This window comes from Diaphorina citri, unplaced genomic scaffold (assembly GCF_000475195.1).
Source record: "Diaphorina citri unplaced genomic scaffold, Diaci psyllid genome assembly version 1.1 scaffold285, whole genome shotgun sequence".
Lineage (NCBI taxonomy): Eukaryota > Metazoa > Arthropoda > Insecta > Hemiptera > Psyllidae > Diaphorina > Diaphorina citri.
Window position 1 is genome coordinate 45,181 of NW_007377721.1, and position 15,107 is coordinate 60,287.

A 15,107-nucleotide genomic window follows, 5' to 3' on the forward strand; every position below is an offset into this window, starting at 1 on the left:
ATCCCTCCCTCCCTTACTCATTCCTCTTTTTCAAAATTCATGTAAAATTTGTGTTTTCCATTTCGCGAAATTTTGACGTCACGTCAGGAACCAAGGCGCAATGGACACTAGTGAAACGTGTTTCTTAGGATTTGAAGAATTCCAGAGAGAACATTATTGATTCAAGCGATTTTCCTATATCCTTTCTCCTAATCCTGCCAGCCTAGTTAGCTTGGTTGGCGGTACGTCTGCCTTGAAAGCGCTAGGCCGTGGGTTCGATTCCCGCCCGGGGCGGATTTTATCCTGATGGGATAATATTCGTTCTCGGAACGGCTGGCTTTCTCCTATCCTGTCTTCCTTCCCTCTTCGATTTCGGGACGATAAGACCAGTTACAGTTCCTTCTGTCAAACCTTTAATAATAATAATAATAATAATAATAATAATAATAATAATAATAATAATAATAGACATAAATAATTATCTACGTATTCAACCTAATTATAGTATAGAGTATAGACAGACATAGGCAATTCACAGACACTTAATATGCATACCTTTCTAACCTTTTCGTTAACATTTCGCTCACATAAATTATTCACTTTGATTTATTACCTAACTTTAACACTTATTAACGGTAAACATAACGAGGGAAATAAAGAACATAAATAATTATCTACGTATTCAACCTAATTATAGTATAGACTATAGAGTATAGACAGACATAGGCAATTCACAGACACTTAATATTCATACCTCTCTAACCTTTTCATTAACATTTCGCTCACATAAATTATTCACTTTGATTTATTACCTAACTTTAACACTTATTAACGGTAAACATAACGAGGGAAATAAAGGTTAAGAAATTACGCATGAACGAGGTAAAGTTGTTCATATTTAATACGAAATTCTTGCGGGTTACCTCTGGAATGCCTGTAAAATTAACCTGAATTCGGATAATTTCCACCCAAAAGTTCAAAACATTTTCTTGTGAAAACCTTTTCCTTACTTCTCCACTTCAACAAGTTATTAAATATTCACAGAGCATTCCCAGCCCCCTAAATAAATAATATTCAACATGAGAGCTTGACCATGTTGAACTTCCTCGAGACCTTTCTGATTTATTACATCACTTGCACTTTGTGATATTTCCCTATGGGGTACCACTTTTCTGGGATGACCTGTGTGCTATCTATCAAATGGTTTGGCAAGAGGCTTTTGACTGCTGAGTAGTGCTGAGTGCTGGTACAAAAGGTATCAATCACATCCGGGCAGAATAAACAATCCTGCTTACTGCAACTTGTTTATTGCTATTAGTATAAATATTTTTACATTTTTTTTTATCATTATTATTATTATTATTCATTGGACTATTTACCGATTTCCGACTGTAAACTATTTGTACTTAAGTATGAGAGAAAGAGGCAAATAAAGGGGGAATAAGCAACTATGTGGAATAAAGAAGAGAACAAGAAAACAAACCCACGATGTATGTTAAGTAAACGAGGCAGATTGTAATAAAAGAGAAAAGTGGAAGAAGAAGAAGAAAAAGGAGGAGAAGAAGAATAAGTAGAAGAAGGAAAAGGAGGAGGAGGAGGAGGAGGAGGAGGAGGAGGAGGAGAAGCAGGAGGAGGAGGAGGAGAAGAAGCAGGAGGAGGAGAAGGAGAAGAAGAAGCAGGAGGAGGAGAAGAAGAAGAAGCAGGAAGAGGAGGAGAAGCAGGAGGAGAAGAAGAAGCGGGAGGAGGAGGAAAGGGAGAAAATAGATAAATACCTACACAAAAATAACGTGAGAGAACGAGGCTGAAATCGACAAGGAGAGTAGGAAAGAGGGAGGGAGGGAAGAAGGACGGAGAAAGAGAGAGAGGGGGGGAGAGGCATCCAAATGGAAATAAGGAGGGATAGAGAGGGAGAAGAAGAGGAAGAAAAAGAAAACAATGGAGAATAGGAAAGAAAGGATGAAGGAGGGAGGCGGAGAGAGAGAAAATATTTACCTAGCTAACTCTGCTTGTGCTTCGGTAAGAGAAGAGCTAGGCCGAAAATGTTTTAAATAATTAATTTGCTGTAAAATATTACACACACAAAAGCACTAGCGTAAGTAAGAAAATGAAGATGGAGGAGGAGGATAAGGAGAAGGAGGAGGAGGAAAACGACGATAAACGGGGAATTGAAAGGATAAAAGAAGAAGGGGTTAGAGAGAAAGAGAAAAGGGGGAAAGGGAATAAGAGGAAGAGGACCGGAAAGAGAAGAAGAAAATTACAAATTATAAAAACCATAGATAGAAAGTTAGTAGGTACAGTCTGTAAACCAGCGCAGCGTCTACACCTCTATACAATGGTCGATCGCCGTCGATCGATCGACACCGCAGAAAAAAAGCGTCCCATATACAACCTATAAGCCTATAAATCCTTCTTCTTCTTCTAAAAAAAAATCCTTCGCCAGGTGGGTTAAAAGGACTTTTAACCCTACATACTGGACTCCGCACACAGGAATTTCGTCAGAAAAGACCCCAGTTCAATGTAATGTAAAGAGACTTTAGAGTCCTATTATCATTTTTGGGCCCCAAACTTTCAACATAATTTTGGGTGTTATGATTTTCCAACTTACCAGCGGGACAGAATCTTCCCTCTGGTCCATCATACACAGCCAGGTTAGTATTCACCGGTACTGAGTCGTCCTTCAGCGTCAGATGTGCTGGTTGGTCACCCTCATGATTTGTACCGGTAAGTGCAACTGAGGAGAGGAGGTCAAAGCTGACTTGACCATCGGGTTTGGGGTACTCGATTGGTTTGCACTCCGATGCTGGCTTTAGGAAGGTGTTGTCACCCTCTGAAAGGAATATACAGAGTGTTTATTTAGTCCCCTGAATATTTTTTGAACGCCCAAAGATACAAGCTCTGCTTATACGGGTGGGTATACCATTTATATGAAAAATGTATGTTCTGAGTTTTTTGTCGATGAAATATAAATGGAAACTTATTAAAAAAAAAAAAGATGAGAAGCTGACATTATTTAGGGCAGTGTTTTATCTTTTGAAATACCATTTTATAAAGTATGTAGTTGCCAAATTTAGGTCGGAGCCAGGGTTGGCCCCATTGAGGTCAACTTCAAAATCTCAAATCTTATATTGTATTATTGTATTCATTACAAGTTATAACATTCTCATATACAAAAAGGCCTACTCTGAGGCTTAGGTGTATGGGCAAACAGTCCTGAAAGTTGGGTTAAGCCTATACCGTGCTAATAACAGCAAATTATAAATATAAGGGCGAACTTTAAAACAGATAAGGTTTGTTCTCGGAACGACTGTCTTTCTCCTATTCTGTTCCCCTTCTCTATTCAATTGCCGGACGATAAGACCTATGTTGTTATTGTTACCTCTTTTGTCAGCCTAGTTAGGTAGGAAGATAGAGCGTCTACATTGTAAGCGCTAGGTCGCGGGTTCGTTTCTCTCCCGGGGCGGATTTTATCCTGAACAGATAAAGTTCGTTCTGGGAATGGCTGTTTTTCTCCTATCCTGTCTTCCTTCTCTCTTCCGAAAAATAATGGAGCTCTTAGTTTTGGTCATTTTAACACTCGAGTTTTTTCTCCCCTCCGTTCTTTTCATTCATCTAGGCCTGTAAGTACTCATAGTTTGGCCATTGAAATTTTATAAAGATTTTTTTAATTTTCTTTTCAAGATCTGAATCTGGAGTCTGGACCTTTTACTCTTGGTTTATTAATTTGACATTTTCATATTAAAATATTATCCGTTGGCTTCCGTGCCTGATTAGAATATATTGCTGCACACTTGGACATTTTTAATGCCAAGCCAAATTTTAATTAAAAACATTTAATTGTTATTTTTTATTTTTATTTATTTTTGATACAATTTAGCAACAAGGCCATTTGCAGAGAAAAAAAAAACTATCTAAAGGAGTTTGAGGAAGTTGTTTCTTTTCAAGAAACGCATGAGGACGTCAATGGAAGAAGGGTCATCTTTCAGGATGTCGGACATGGAAAGGTTGGTGAATGAGCTCGGGCGGAATCGCATGTTCTGGCAGGACAACAGGATGTGCTCTACTGTAAGGGGGGCGTCGCACTTTTCACAGGTGGGCGGGTCTTCTCGTTTAAACAGGAATGAGTGGGTGACTTTGGTGTGGCCAATTCTCAAGCGCATGATGCAAACTTCATCCAGTCTTGATTTCTGGCATGATGATGACCAGGGGAATATGGAAGCTTTTATTCTTCTTAATTTGTTGTGAGCTGGGTTGGTCTCAGTCCAAGTATTGTTCCAAATATGGATGAAATGCATTTTGGTTAGGGTTTTGATTTCTTCCAGGAATAAAACGTCATGGGAAATTGGGTTTTCTAATGCTGATTTTGCTTCCAGATCCGCCGCGTCATTTCCCGCAATTCCTACGTGACTTGGACACCAGAAGAACTTTATGGTGGAGTTGGGGATGGTAGAGATTTCTTCATGAATGGATTGGACAAGTGGATTTGAGTGTGACATGGATGAAATGGCCTGAAGAGCGCTTAGAGAGTCTGAGATGATGACAGCTTCTCCTATGGACTGACTTTTAATGGTTGATACAGCGTCAGAGATGGCAAGGAGTTCAGCATGGAATATGGATGATTTTGGGTTCAGTGTTTGTTTTTTAACAATGTGAAGTTGGGGGATGACAAATGCACATCCAACACTTGAATCACTCTTAGATCCGTCGGTATACACTTGGACAAAGTCGCCATAATTCTCGTTCATGTTTCTTTGAAATTCTTGTTGGAAAACTTGATGTGGCATTCCATCTTTCTTGTATAAGGTGAGAGATAAGTTACAAGAAGGTTTCTTATGGAGCCAAGATTCTTTTGGTTCTCTCTGGAGTATGACCTTATGGAAGGGGATATCATTCATCAGAATTTCTCTTTGGATGCCAACAGTCGGGTTTAGTTTGGTTGAGTTTTCATAGAGAACTTTGTAAGGCGGATTATTGATTCTTTTGAAGTTGGGATTAGTAGAGTTGTGGTGCATCACCTTGGCTATGTAGTTGCATGTGAGGATCGATCTTCTGATTTTCAAGTTTGGTTCAGATGTTTCGGCTTCTAGGCTAGCTGTAGGACTGCTACGGAAAGCACCCGTAGCTAATCTCAGACATTGGTTTTGTACAGGGTCTAACATTTGGAGAACAAGTACCCTCAGCTGGGTCTAGATAAGGAAAGAATATTGCCGAAATTTAAACCGATCGACAAAAAATAGTACCAGATTTCAAGAAACCCAGATATAAAAGCTGTTCAAGCCTACAGAGTTTGTCGAATTCCTAATCTCTCCCAAATCCAGATCCTCTTATACACAAGTAATACTGGAATCTCAAAAAAAAAAAAAAGCTACTTGAGTTCAGACTTTCAGAGTTTGACGAAAAATAAAAGGATAAGACGGCGGATAAAAAGGCCTCAAGTCAAGAAAAAAGAGCAGCATTGATGACTTGAGAGATTTTTTGACCTGTTTTTGCTGAAAGGAAAAAGGCAAAAAAAAGTGAGGAAAGAAAGATATATCAAACGAGAGGGTAGGAGACTGAGGAATAGGAGGAAGGAGGAATAAGAAGGAATAGGGGGCACGGTTGGTCCAGTGGTAACGCGCTTGCTTGCCATGCAGAAGGTCCCGGGTTCGAATCCCACCATCGACAAAAATTTTATGGATGGAGAACGAATTTCGGATTTAGATGGTTTAAAGGGTTCATAATTAATACATATAAAATATCATTTTGCTTCTTCTTTCTTTCCAAGTATGTATTCAGTAGCAATCAATTGTACTTATGGATCTAATTATCGTAAAAGTTGGTGCTTTTATCTTCTTCGGGAGTACTACTCTTACATTCCATTGTAAGCTGGGCCACCACCACCTTCAGGTACAACCCAGTTGATGTTCTGAGTGGGATCCTTGATATCGCACGTCTTGCAGTGAATACAGTTCTGAGCGTTGATTTGCAGTCTCTCCCCAGAACCATCTTCTAGTGGTACATACTCGTACACACCTGCAACAGATTAACAGACGAGGATTTTAAAATTTGATTTTGTAGTGTCAAGAAAAAAAATCATTATGGATCTTCGAATTTTCAATGACAAAGAATTTCGTCAAAAATCCAAGATATGTACATACCTACATAATGTGTGCTAGATTTTGCGACCTGATACATATGGCTCAAATGTTACAAGATTTGATCTAAAAGAAACACACATAATTACAACATACAGACATCTCAAACTATGAAAAAAAAAACGACCAAAGAAATAAAATCTTATTTTTAATATTTTTCCCTGGGACCGCAAAGAAGATATGTACATACCTACATAATGTATGCTAGATTTTGCGACCTGATACATATGGCTCAAATGTTACAAGATTTGATCTAAAAACACACATAATTACAACATACAGACATCTCAAACTATGAAAAAAAAAAAAAAAAAAAAAAAAAAAAAAAAAAAAAAAAAAAAAAAAAAAAATAAAAACCATAGATAGAAAGTTAGTAGGTATAGTCTGTAAACCAGCGCAGCGTCTACACCTCTATACAATGGTCGATCGCCGCCGATCAATCGACACCGCAGAAAAAAACGTCCCATATACGACCTATAATCCTATAAATCCTTCTTCTAAAAAAAGAAAAAAAAACACTAAAATCCTTTGCCAGGTGGGTTAAAAGGACTTTTAACCCTACATACTGGACTCCGCACACAGGAATTTCGTCAGAAAAGACCCCCATTTCAATGTAATGTAAAGAGACTTTAGAGTCCTATTATCATTTTTCGGCCCCAAACTTTCAACATAATTTTGGGTGTTATTATTTTCCAACTTACCAGCGGGACAGAATCTTCCCTCAGGTCCATCATACACAGCCAGGTTAGTATTCACCGGTACTGAGTCGTCTTTCAGCGTCAAATGTGCTGGTTGGTCACCCTCATGATTTGTACCGGTAAGCGCTACAGAGGAGAGGAGGTCAAAGCTGACCTGACCGTCGGGTTTGGGATAGTCAACGGGTTTGCACTCCGATGCCGACAGTAAAAATAAGGTAAATAAATAATAAATAACTCCTTTTTTTTTAATAAAGGACCAGGAAATGTAGACTTTTGTTGCTGATGTTTGAGAAATTAAAGTGGCTGTATGGATTTTTTTAGTGGTATGTCCAATTTTGATAAAATTTGATCAAAAAAAGTTAAACAGTTAACAAAGTTAAACATAGACAATTTTCTTATTGTATTTTGAGCCCAATCGGGCTCAATCTTGGGCTCAATCTCACAGACCTAGGTGTGTGAGACGGTCTTAGCGTGAATGGCTCGCCTTATACCGAGGGGTAAACTAACACTCAGGGAAAGGGTCACCCTGTATACGACATAGATGTGCAAGAGCGTTACCTTTATTGATATAAACACCATTTGTCATCGTCACAATAAACTATTGCTTTCCCCAATGGAAAAGCTTCAAATCAAGCAGTGTGATGGGTTGCCAGTTGCCACTTGCCAGCCTCGTTAGAATGAAAAGTAGAGCGTCTGCCTTGTAACTAACCACTAGGTCGCGGATCGGGGCAAACTTTCCCCAATACAGATAAGGTTCGTTCTCGGAACGGCTGGCTTTCTCCTATCCTGTCCTCCTTCTCTCTTCGATTCCGGGGCTAACCCTGGCAGTTTTTCTCAGACCATTGCTGTTTCATTAATAGAACATAGAACTGACAAGATAGCACACCGGGTTTCATATTCATCTATTATACAACAGAATGAAACAGAAACCTCCATAAGCACTACAAACACTTGTTTGACTTGTTTCATTAATACGAACCCTTTGGATCTCATTTTAATCCAATTTCATTCACAATTACCTATCCCAACGGAGCGGACCTTTTTTCACTTTTTTCGCTCATTAAAAAAACATCAGGCAAAAAAAAAAGCTAAAAAGGTGGGATGGATTACCTTTTACCTAGTCCGGTAGGTCTCAAAGGCCTCTGTCCATTTCCCCTGGAATATTTAGGCTCAGGTTAACTTTCTATGTTACCCCTTATCACTTACCCTTGTACTTTGAGTACTTTCCCTTCATCAAGTATTTTACTTTCAGTACTTTTCCCTCGGTTACGGCTTTAAATTCCAAAGGTAGAGGTTCGCTTTAATTTACTTTCAAAGGCCCCAATGAGGAGCACAAAGGTAGCACATACCAACCTGACCCAACGGTATGTCTGTACGGTAGGATTTCAAATGAGCAGAAATGCTGCAGCATAAATATTGTATCAAAGGTACGGTACGCAACCTTTGATACAACCTTTAACCTGTGTGCAGTATGGAAGCACTAAACTTGCTGTGGCATCTCACATTGCACAGTGGTTACACGGATTTTTCATGTCCTAAATATTTTTAAAGATAAATAGCGCTTAGAACAGGGTTGTCCAACCCGCGGCCAGCGAGTTCATTTCTGCGGCCCGCGAAAGCCCGCAAAGGCCCGTGTAGAAGGCCCCACCTGTGAGTTGAATTTTTAACTTTGCGGCCCGGAGAAGCTGACATTATTTAGGGCAGTGTTTTATCTTTTGAAATACCATTTTATAAAGTAGTTGCCAAATTTAGGTCGGAGCCAGGGTTGGCCCCATTGGGGTCAACTTCAAAATCTTAAATCTTATATTGTATTATTGTATTCATTAGCGCTAGGTCGCGGGTTCGATTCTCTCCCGGGGCGGATTTTATCCTGAACAGATAAAGTTCGTTCTGGGAATGGCTGTTTTTCTCCTATCCTGTCTTCCTTCTCTCTTCGATTTCGGAACTATAAGGCATTACCAGTTACAGTTCCCTCTATCAAACCTCTTGGAAAAAAGTGCCTCAAAACAAAGAAAAAAAATCCATTCAACTCACTGTTCCATTTGAAGGTCCAGGGTTCGATGCCCTTCATCATAATGGAAGCACCAGAGTAGGCCAAACCTCCCCACAAACCCAACTTGCTATGGAACGATGGTCGACAGTTGCGGACTTCCTTCAGTTCTTTGTAAATCCAACTGGACTTGATCTTGTCCTCGTAGGACTTGGGTTCGAGACCTGGGGATGACAAAATATTTTTTTATAGCACATTTTGTTTTCTTTTCAATGGTGCAATGAGTTTTTTAATATCTTTATTAGTTCAAAAGATATATTCATTTTAAGAGGACAAGGTATGAAAAAAGTCGAAAAACAGAAAATCCGAAATAACTCCTCCCCTGTTGAAAATCGGACCAGACCAAATACCTACACTTTTCTGGTAGCCCTTCAGGCCCTGCATCAACCCTCAAGCGTTGTACAGTCGTTCGTGGAATACCCTGTAGATTCAGGGGTTCTAAACCTACGCCCCTCATGTACCTGCGGTCACACCAATACATCTCTGTGAAGATGCAGGGGTTCCAAACTTGCGTCCCCCGTAACCCAACATACTTGCGGTCACACCAATACATCTCTGTAAAGATTCAGTGGTTCCAAACCAACGCATCCCTCACGTACCTCAGGCCACCTCAATAGATCTCTGTATAGATCCAAACCTACATACGTTCCCATTAACTCCAACTGCCTTTGATTACACCAATCTCTGTGAAGATTCAGTGGTTCTTAACCTACGCCCCCTGCACGCACCTGTGGACACCTCATCCCCAGCCTCTGCAAGTGCTTCATACGTGGCCTCCGCGGCCAACATACCACTCTTCATGGCGTTATGGGTGCCCTTGATTTTGGGCACGTTGAGAAACCCTGCCGTACAACCAACTAGGCAGCCCCCGGGGAATGTAAGGCGGGGGATGGCCTGCAGACCACCCTCGTTGAGGGCACGGGCCCCGTATGCTATCCTGAGAACAGAACAAAGATTATATTTCACAATTATTTATATAAAATTAAGATCAATTCACTTTCACTAATACACTCAGTCAGGTAACTATTCAAAAGCCACAACAATGAAAAAGAAAGCTCTTTTTTGCGTTTAACCTAACCCTATAATAACACTGATCACTGCTCATTTGTGACAGTTCCTCTTTGTAGCTATTTTCCATTGACGTGACTTCTGAGCAAGTACCCTCTCTTGTAAAGAGTCAAAATGCAAATGGGAATTTGCAGTGAAGAGTCAAAATACAAATGATAAATTGCAGTGAAGAGTCAAAATACAAATGATAATTTGCAGTGAAGATTGAAATACAAATGATACCTAATTTGCAGTGAAGAGTCAAAATGCAAATGATAATTTGCAGGGAAGAGTATAATGCAAATGATAATTTGCAGTAAAGAGTCAAAATACAAAATAATGATGATTTGCAGTGTTTTTGCTCGATGGAAACATATGAGTTTTTTTTCTGATTGAAATCTGAAGTTAACTAATCTTAGTGCTACATATGTAATAAACACAAAACTAATGCATTTGAAATATCTCAACAAAATCTTTGCCATCGAGCCCCTCTTTCCCTCAAACCTCCCCGGGAGCGTTCTCTACAGCAGTGCTCTCTTTATTACTCTCTCCTACTTTCACCTCGGTGAACTTTACTCGCACATTGTTCTCTCGGAAAAGAACAAACTCCAGCTCCTCAACACATCGCACGCAATATTCAACTATGCCCTTTGCTGTGTATCCCTACTTGTGCCTCTGGTGTATCGGACGCATTTGAGTTTGATTGAGGTCAAAATGCTAATAAAAAATCTCCTAATCCTTAATGATTTTATTCTGAATCTAAAAGGAAGTTACCTCATCCATCAGAGCTGATTTACCTACATAAGGTTAGGTACATTTTCCCTAAATTTTTTCTTCTGATCCCTACAATCTACATAAAAGGTAGTTTGCTATGTATTAGAAATGAGTTACCTGAGTAAGGTTAGGTACATCAATCATTCTCACTCTATTTGCATATTAACAAGCTGGAAATCTTTTGTTTCATAATACCTTGTTGTATAGAGGTGGTATTCCATGAGAACAAGATAAAGAGAACGAACTGAGAGAAAGGGAGGGAGGGAGGGAGGGAGGGAGAGAGAGAGAGAGAGAGAGAGAGAGAGAGAGAGAGAGAGAGAGAGAGAGAGAGAGAGAGGGGGAAAAAAAAAAAAAAAAAAAAAACTGAACAGTGAAAGTGAAAACAGGATATATCCAGGAATTACAGGTTGGGGATGCTTTCAAAACTTGTAGTTCTAAAGTCCAACAGTATTTGGAATTTATTTCCATTAGAGGTAAACACGTTCCCTACCTCCATATCACTCTCTCTTCTTCTTGTTTCCCTAGTCCTCAATTTCTCCTCTATCTCTTCTTCCTCTCCCTCTTTTCCATTTTCCCTAGCACTCAATTTCCTCTCTCTCTCTTATCCCCCTTCCCTTTTCCTATCACGTACATGTGTGTTTTTGTCTTTGATTAAATATCCAGCCTGAATTTGACAGGTCAAATAAAATGAAAAACTTACTCCCCAAACTTGGCTTTTACAGGAAAAAAGTCCATAATCTCTCGTAGACAAAGTTTTCGTGATGGTTACATTTCATAACTTTAGATTACAGTTCTAGAAGTGTAGTAGACTAGACGTTAAGGTTCGGCCGTTATTTCGGACCAAAGTTCCGCTATTTAGGGCTATACAGGAAAAAAGCTCAAAAGGAACTAGAGCTTCTCACGACTTTACCTTCAGCCACAGGTCGCTTAAATTTTTCAGACCGCTTCCATAACTAATGATGAGCAAAAGTGTCCGGGGGCCGGACCTCGAGAAGTGTAAGGTTCGGCCGCCATTGAACACCGAATCTTTGAAAAAGCTCAAAAAGAGTTCGCAATGCTCAGGCCTGTAGATTTCAGCCAAAGTTGCTCGAACTTGGCACAGAGATTCGATAAATTATGTAGATCAAAAATATCCTTGGGCCCTGTTTCCAGAAGGTACGGTTCGGCCGTTATTCCGGATCAAAGTTCCGCTATTTAGGGCTATACGGGGAAAAAACTCAAAAGGAACTAGCGCTTCTCACGACTTTACCTTTAGCCACAGGTCGCTCAAATTTTGCAGACAGCTGGGATAATTTATGATGATCAAAAGTGACCTTGAGAAATGTACGGTTCGGCCACTATTTAACGCAGAACCTATGAAAAAGCTCAAAAAGAGTTCGCAATGCTCAGGCCTTTAGATTTCAGCCAAAGTCAGCCATGTAAAATTTCGACTACATATTTATTTATTTTATCCTTTTCTTCTTTTTAACTTTCACCATGTTCAAACGTACCTTTTTCCGCCTTCAAACACGGGTCGCACGGCAGGATGGGTTTTGAATCTCTGGAACTCCTTGAAGGGACTCAAGTAGGGATTGGTGTAGTCCAGACCCACTACGAACCCTACAGCTACCAGAGGGGATGGCTCGTTCAGGTGGTACAGGAACGAACCTCCGTATGTGTTGAAATCCTGGAACAGGATTCAAAGAAAGGATTTTTAACTCCTATCGGCATTCTTTTTCTTCTTAATGTTCCTCTTCTATCGAAGGTTGGAAATCAACATGGCTATGTGAATCGGCATAATGGGACTTTTTAGTCTTAGCCGACAGTATAAATAAGGTAAATAAATAATAAATAACTCCTTTAGTTAAAATAAAGGACCAGGAAATCTAGACTTTTGTTGCTGATGTTTGAGAAATTAAAGTGGCTGTATGAATTTTTTTAGTGGTATGTCCAATTTTGATAAAATTTGATCAAAAAAAGTTAAACATATACAAATTTCTTATTGTATTTTGAGCCCAATCGGGCTTATACCGAGGGGTAAACTAACACTCAGGGAGAGGGTCACCCTGTATACGACATAGATGTGCAAGAGCGTTACCTTTATTGATATAAACACCATTTGTCATCGTCACACTAAACTATTGCTTTCCCCAATGGAAAAGCTTCAAATCAAGCAGTGTGATGGGTTGCCAGTTGCCACTTGCCAGCCTCGTTAGAATGAAAAGTAGAGCGTCTGCCTTGTAACTAACCACTAGATCGCGGATCGGGGCAAACTTTCCCCCATACAGATAAGGTTCGTTCTCGGAACGGCTGGCTTTCTCCTATCCTGTCCTCCTTCTCTCTTCGATTCCGGGGCTAACCCTGGCAGTTGAATTTTTTAATACAAGAGGAAGTTTAGGGAAAGCAATGTGCAGTGTTCAGTTCTCACTCAGGAAGCACTGTGGTAACAAAAACTCAAATAATAAATGGTGCATAATTTTGTAAAATACGGCAAAACATAGCATTTATTGTAGAATGTTTCTCTCTTACAGGGTGTTGAAATATCAGAGTCATGTAGGTTCCTACAGGAGGGAGAGAAAAATGAAACTATTGTACGTTTTCATTACCTTTTTAAGGTATGGAATCCCAACCATTTTTTGAGACTTTCATTTTTTTATAGGTTTGATAAAGGGAAAATCCGCTCCGGGCGCAATAGAACCCGCAACCTAGCGCTTACAAGGCAGACGCACTACCATCCAAGCTAACTAGCCTGGCTCTTTAGTCCTTTTCTGGGAATAAATCGATGAAGCTACTTTAAACTTAGTGGAACAGGTCACAAAAGATCTGACCAGGTCGCAGTGAGGTTAATTAAAGCCGACGGCCCCACTTATACCAATATAGTGGAACAGGGCCCAGGGTCTTAGCTTTTCTTGAACTTATGGGATGTCCGAGCCCACCCTATTTGACTATTGATTCTCCACTCCATCCATTTATTATTTCCCTATTAGAAGTGAATGATGATGAATAATAAATAGCCTCAAATTAATATAATTCACGTCATTGTTATTGAAAAAGTAAAAAAAAAAGAGAGAGACTGTTTGTGTTTACATAGAGAATAAAATAGGAGAAGGGGGGAATAAAAGGGAAGAGAGGGATATCTGCAGAGGGAAGAGAGGGAGAGAGTTGGGAGATGAGGTAGAGAAGGGATGGAAAGAAGATTGAAATGGGTGGCAAAAGTTTGAAGGTAGGTATTTATTTTATTTTCAATCTCCAGTAGACCTTTTTAACGCCTAGCGCCTACGGGAAATATTGAGATTTCATTCGTAGAATTTAATTTTTTATCAAAATTTACAAGTTTTTCTTCTTCTTCTTCTTCTTCTTCTTCTTCTTCTTCTTCTTTTCATCCTTGTACTCTAATATGGTGTTTCAGATGTATAAATGAGTGAGTTAAGTAAAAAAGAACTACTCTTTTCAGTGGACTACGCAGTATACCTATGTATAGGGATAGGGAGTTGAAGTGTGAGTCAAATGTTTTAGGATCTGACTCATTGACTGAGTAGTTCACTAAAAAGAGTAGTTCTTCTCTCTAACTCACTCACTTTTTTCACAATCTCTCGTTTTCACAAGCCGCTAATCACTAATGAGTTGAAATTTATTCCATCAAATAATATAACACCATCCCTTTGTCAAAACCCACAGTATAATGTACGTTGAAATATCAGAGTCATGTAGGTTCCTACAGGAGGGAGAGAAAAATGAAAGTATTGTAGGTTTTCATTACCTTGGAGTCCCAACCATTTTTTGAGAATTTCATTTTTTTTTATAGGTTTGATAAAGGGAAAATCCGCTCCGGGCGGAATCCAACCTGCGACCTAGCGCTTACAAGGCAGACGCACTACCCTCCAAGCTAACTAGCCTGGCTCTTTAGTCCTTTTCTGGGAATAATCCATGAAGCTACTTTAAACTTAGTGGAACAGGTCACAAAAGATCTGACCAGGTCGCAGTGAGGTTTAGTAAAGCCGACGGCCCCACTTATACCAATATAGTGGAACAGGGCCCAGGGTCTTAGCTTTTCTTCAACTTATGGGTTGCCTAGGGCCACCCTATTTGACTATTGATTGGCCACTCCATCCATTTATTATTTCCCTATTAGAAGTGAATGATGATGAATAATAAATAGCCTCAAATTAATATAATTCACGTCATTGTTAGGTATTGAAAAAGTAAAAAAAAAAAGAGAGACTGTTTGTGTTTACATAGAGAATAAAATAGGAGAGGGGGGAATAAAAGGGAAGAGAGGGATATCTGCAGAGGGAAGAGAGGGAGAGAGTTGGGAGATGAGGTAGAGAAGGGATGGAAAGAAGATTGAAATGGGTGGCAAAAGTTTGAAGGTAGGTATTTATTTTATTTTCAATCTCCAGTAGACCTTTTTAACGCCTAGCGCCTACGGGAAATATTGAGATTTCATTC

The 15,107-nt window shown here is 39.6% G+C and overlaps 1 protein-coding gene across 1 annotated transcript; it reads right to left on the reverse strand.

The window, feature by feature from the left end:
* Positions 1-5,716: 5,716 nt before the first annotated feature.
* Positions 5,717-12,357, reverse strand: LOC108252120 (electron transfer flavoprotein-ubiquinone oxidoreductase, mitochondrial; the record flags this gene model as incomplete). Its single annotated transcript, XM_026822022.1, has 5 exons — positions 5,717-5,988; positions 6,812-7,045; positions 8,843-9,022; positions 9,587-9,795; positions 12,170-12,357. Coding segments are annotated over 5 exons (975 nt in total), but the record flags the coding sequence as incomplete, so codon positions are not given.
* Between the last annotated feature and the right edge of the window lie 2,750 nt (positions 12,358-15,107).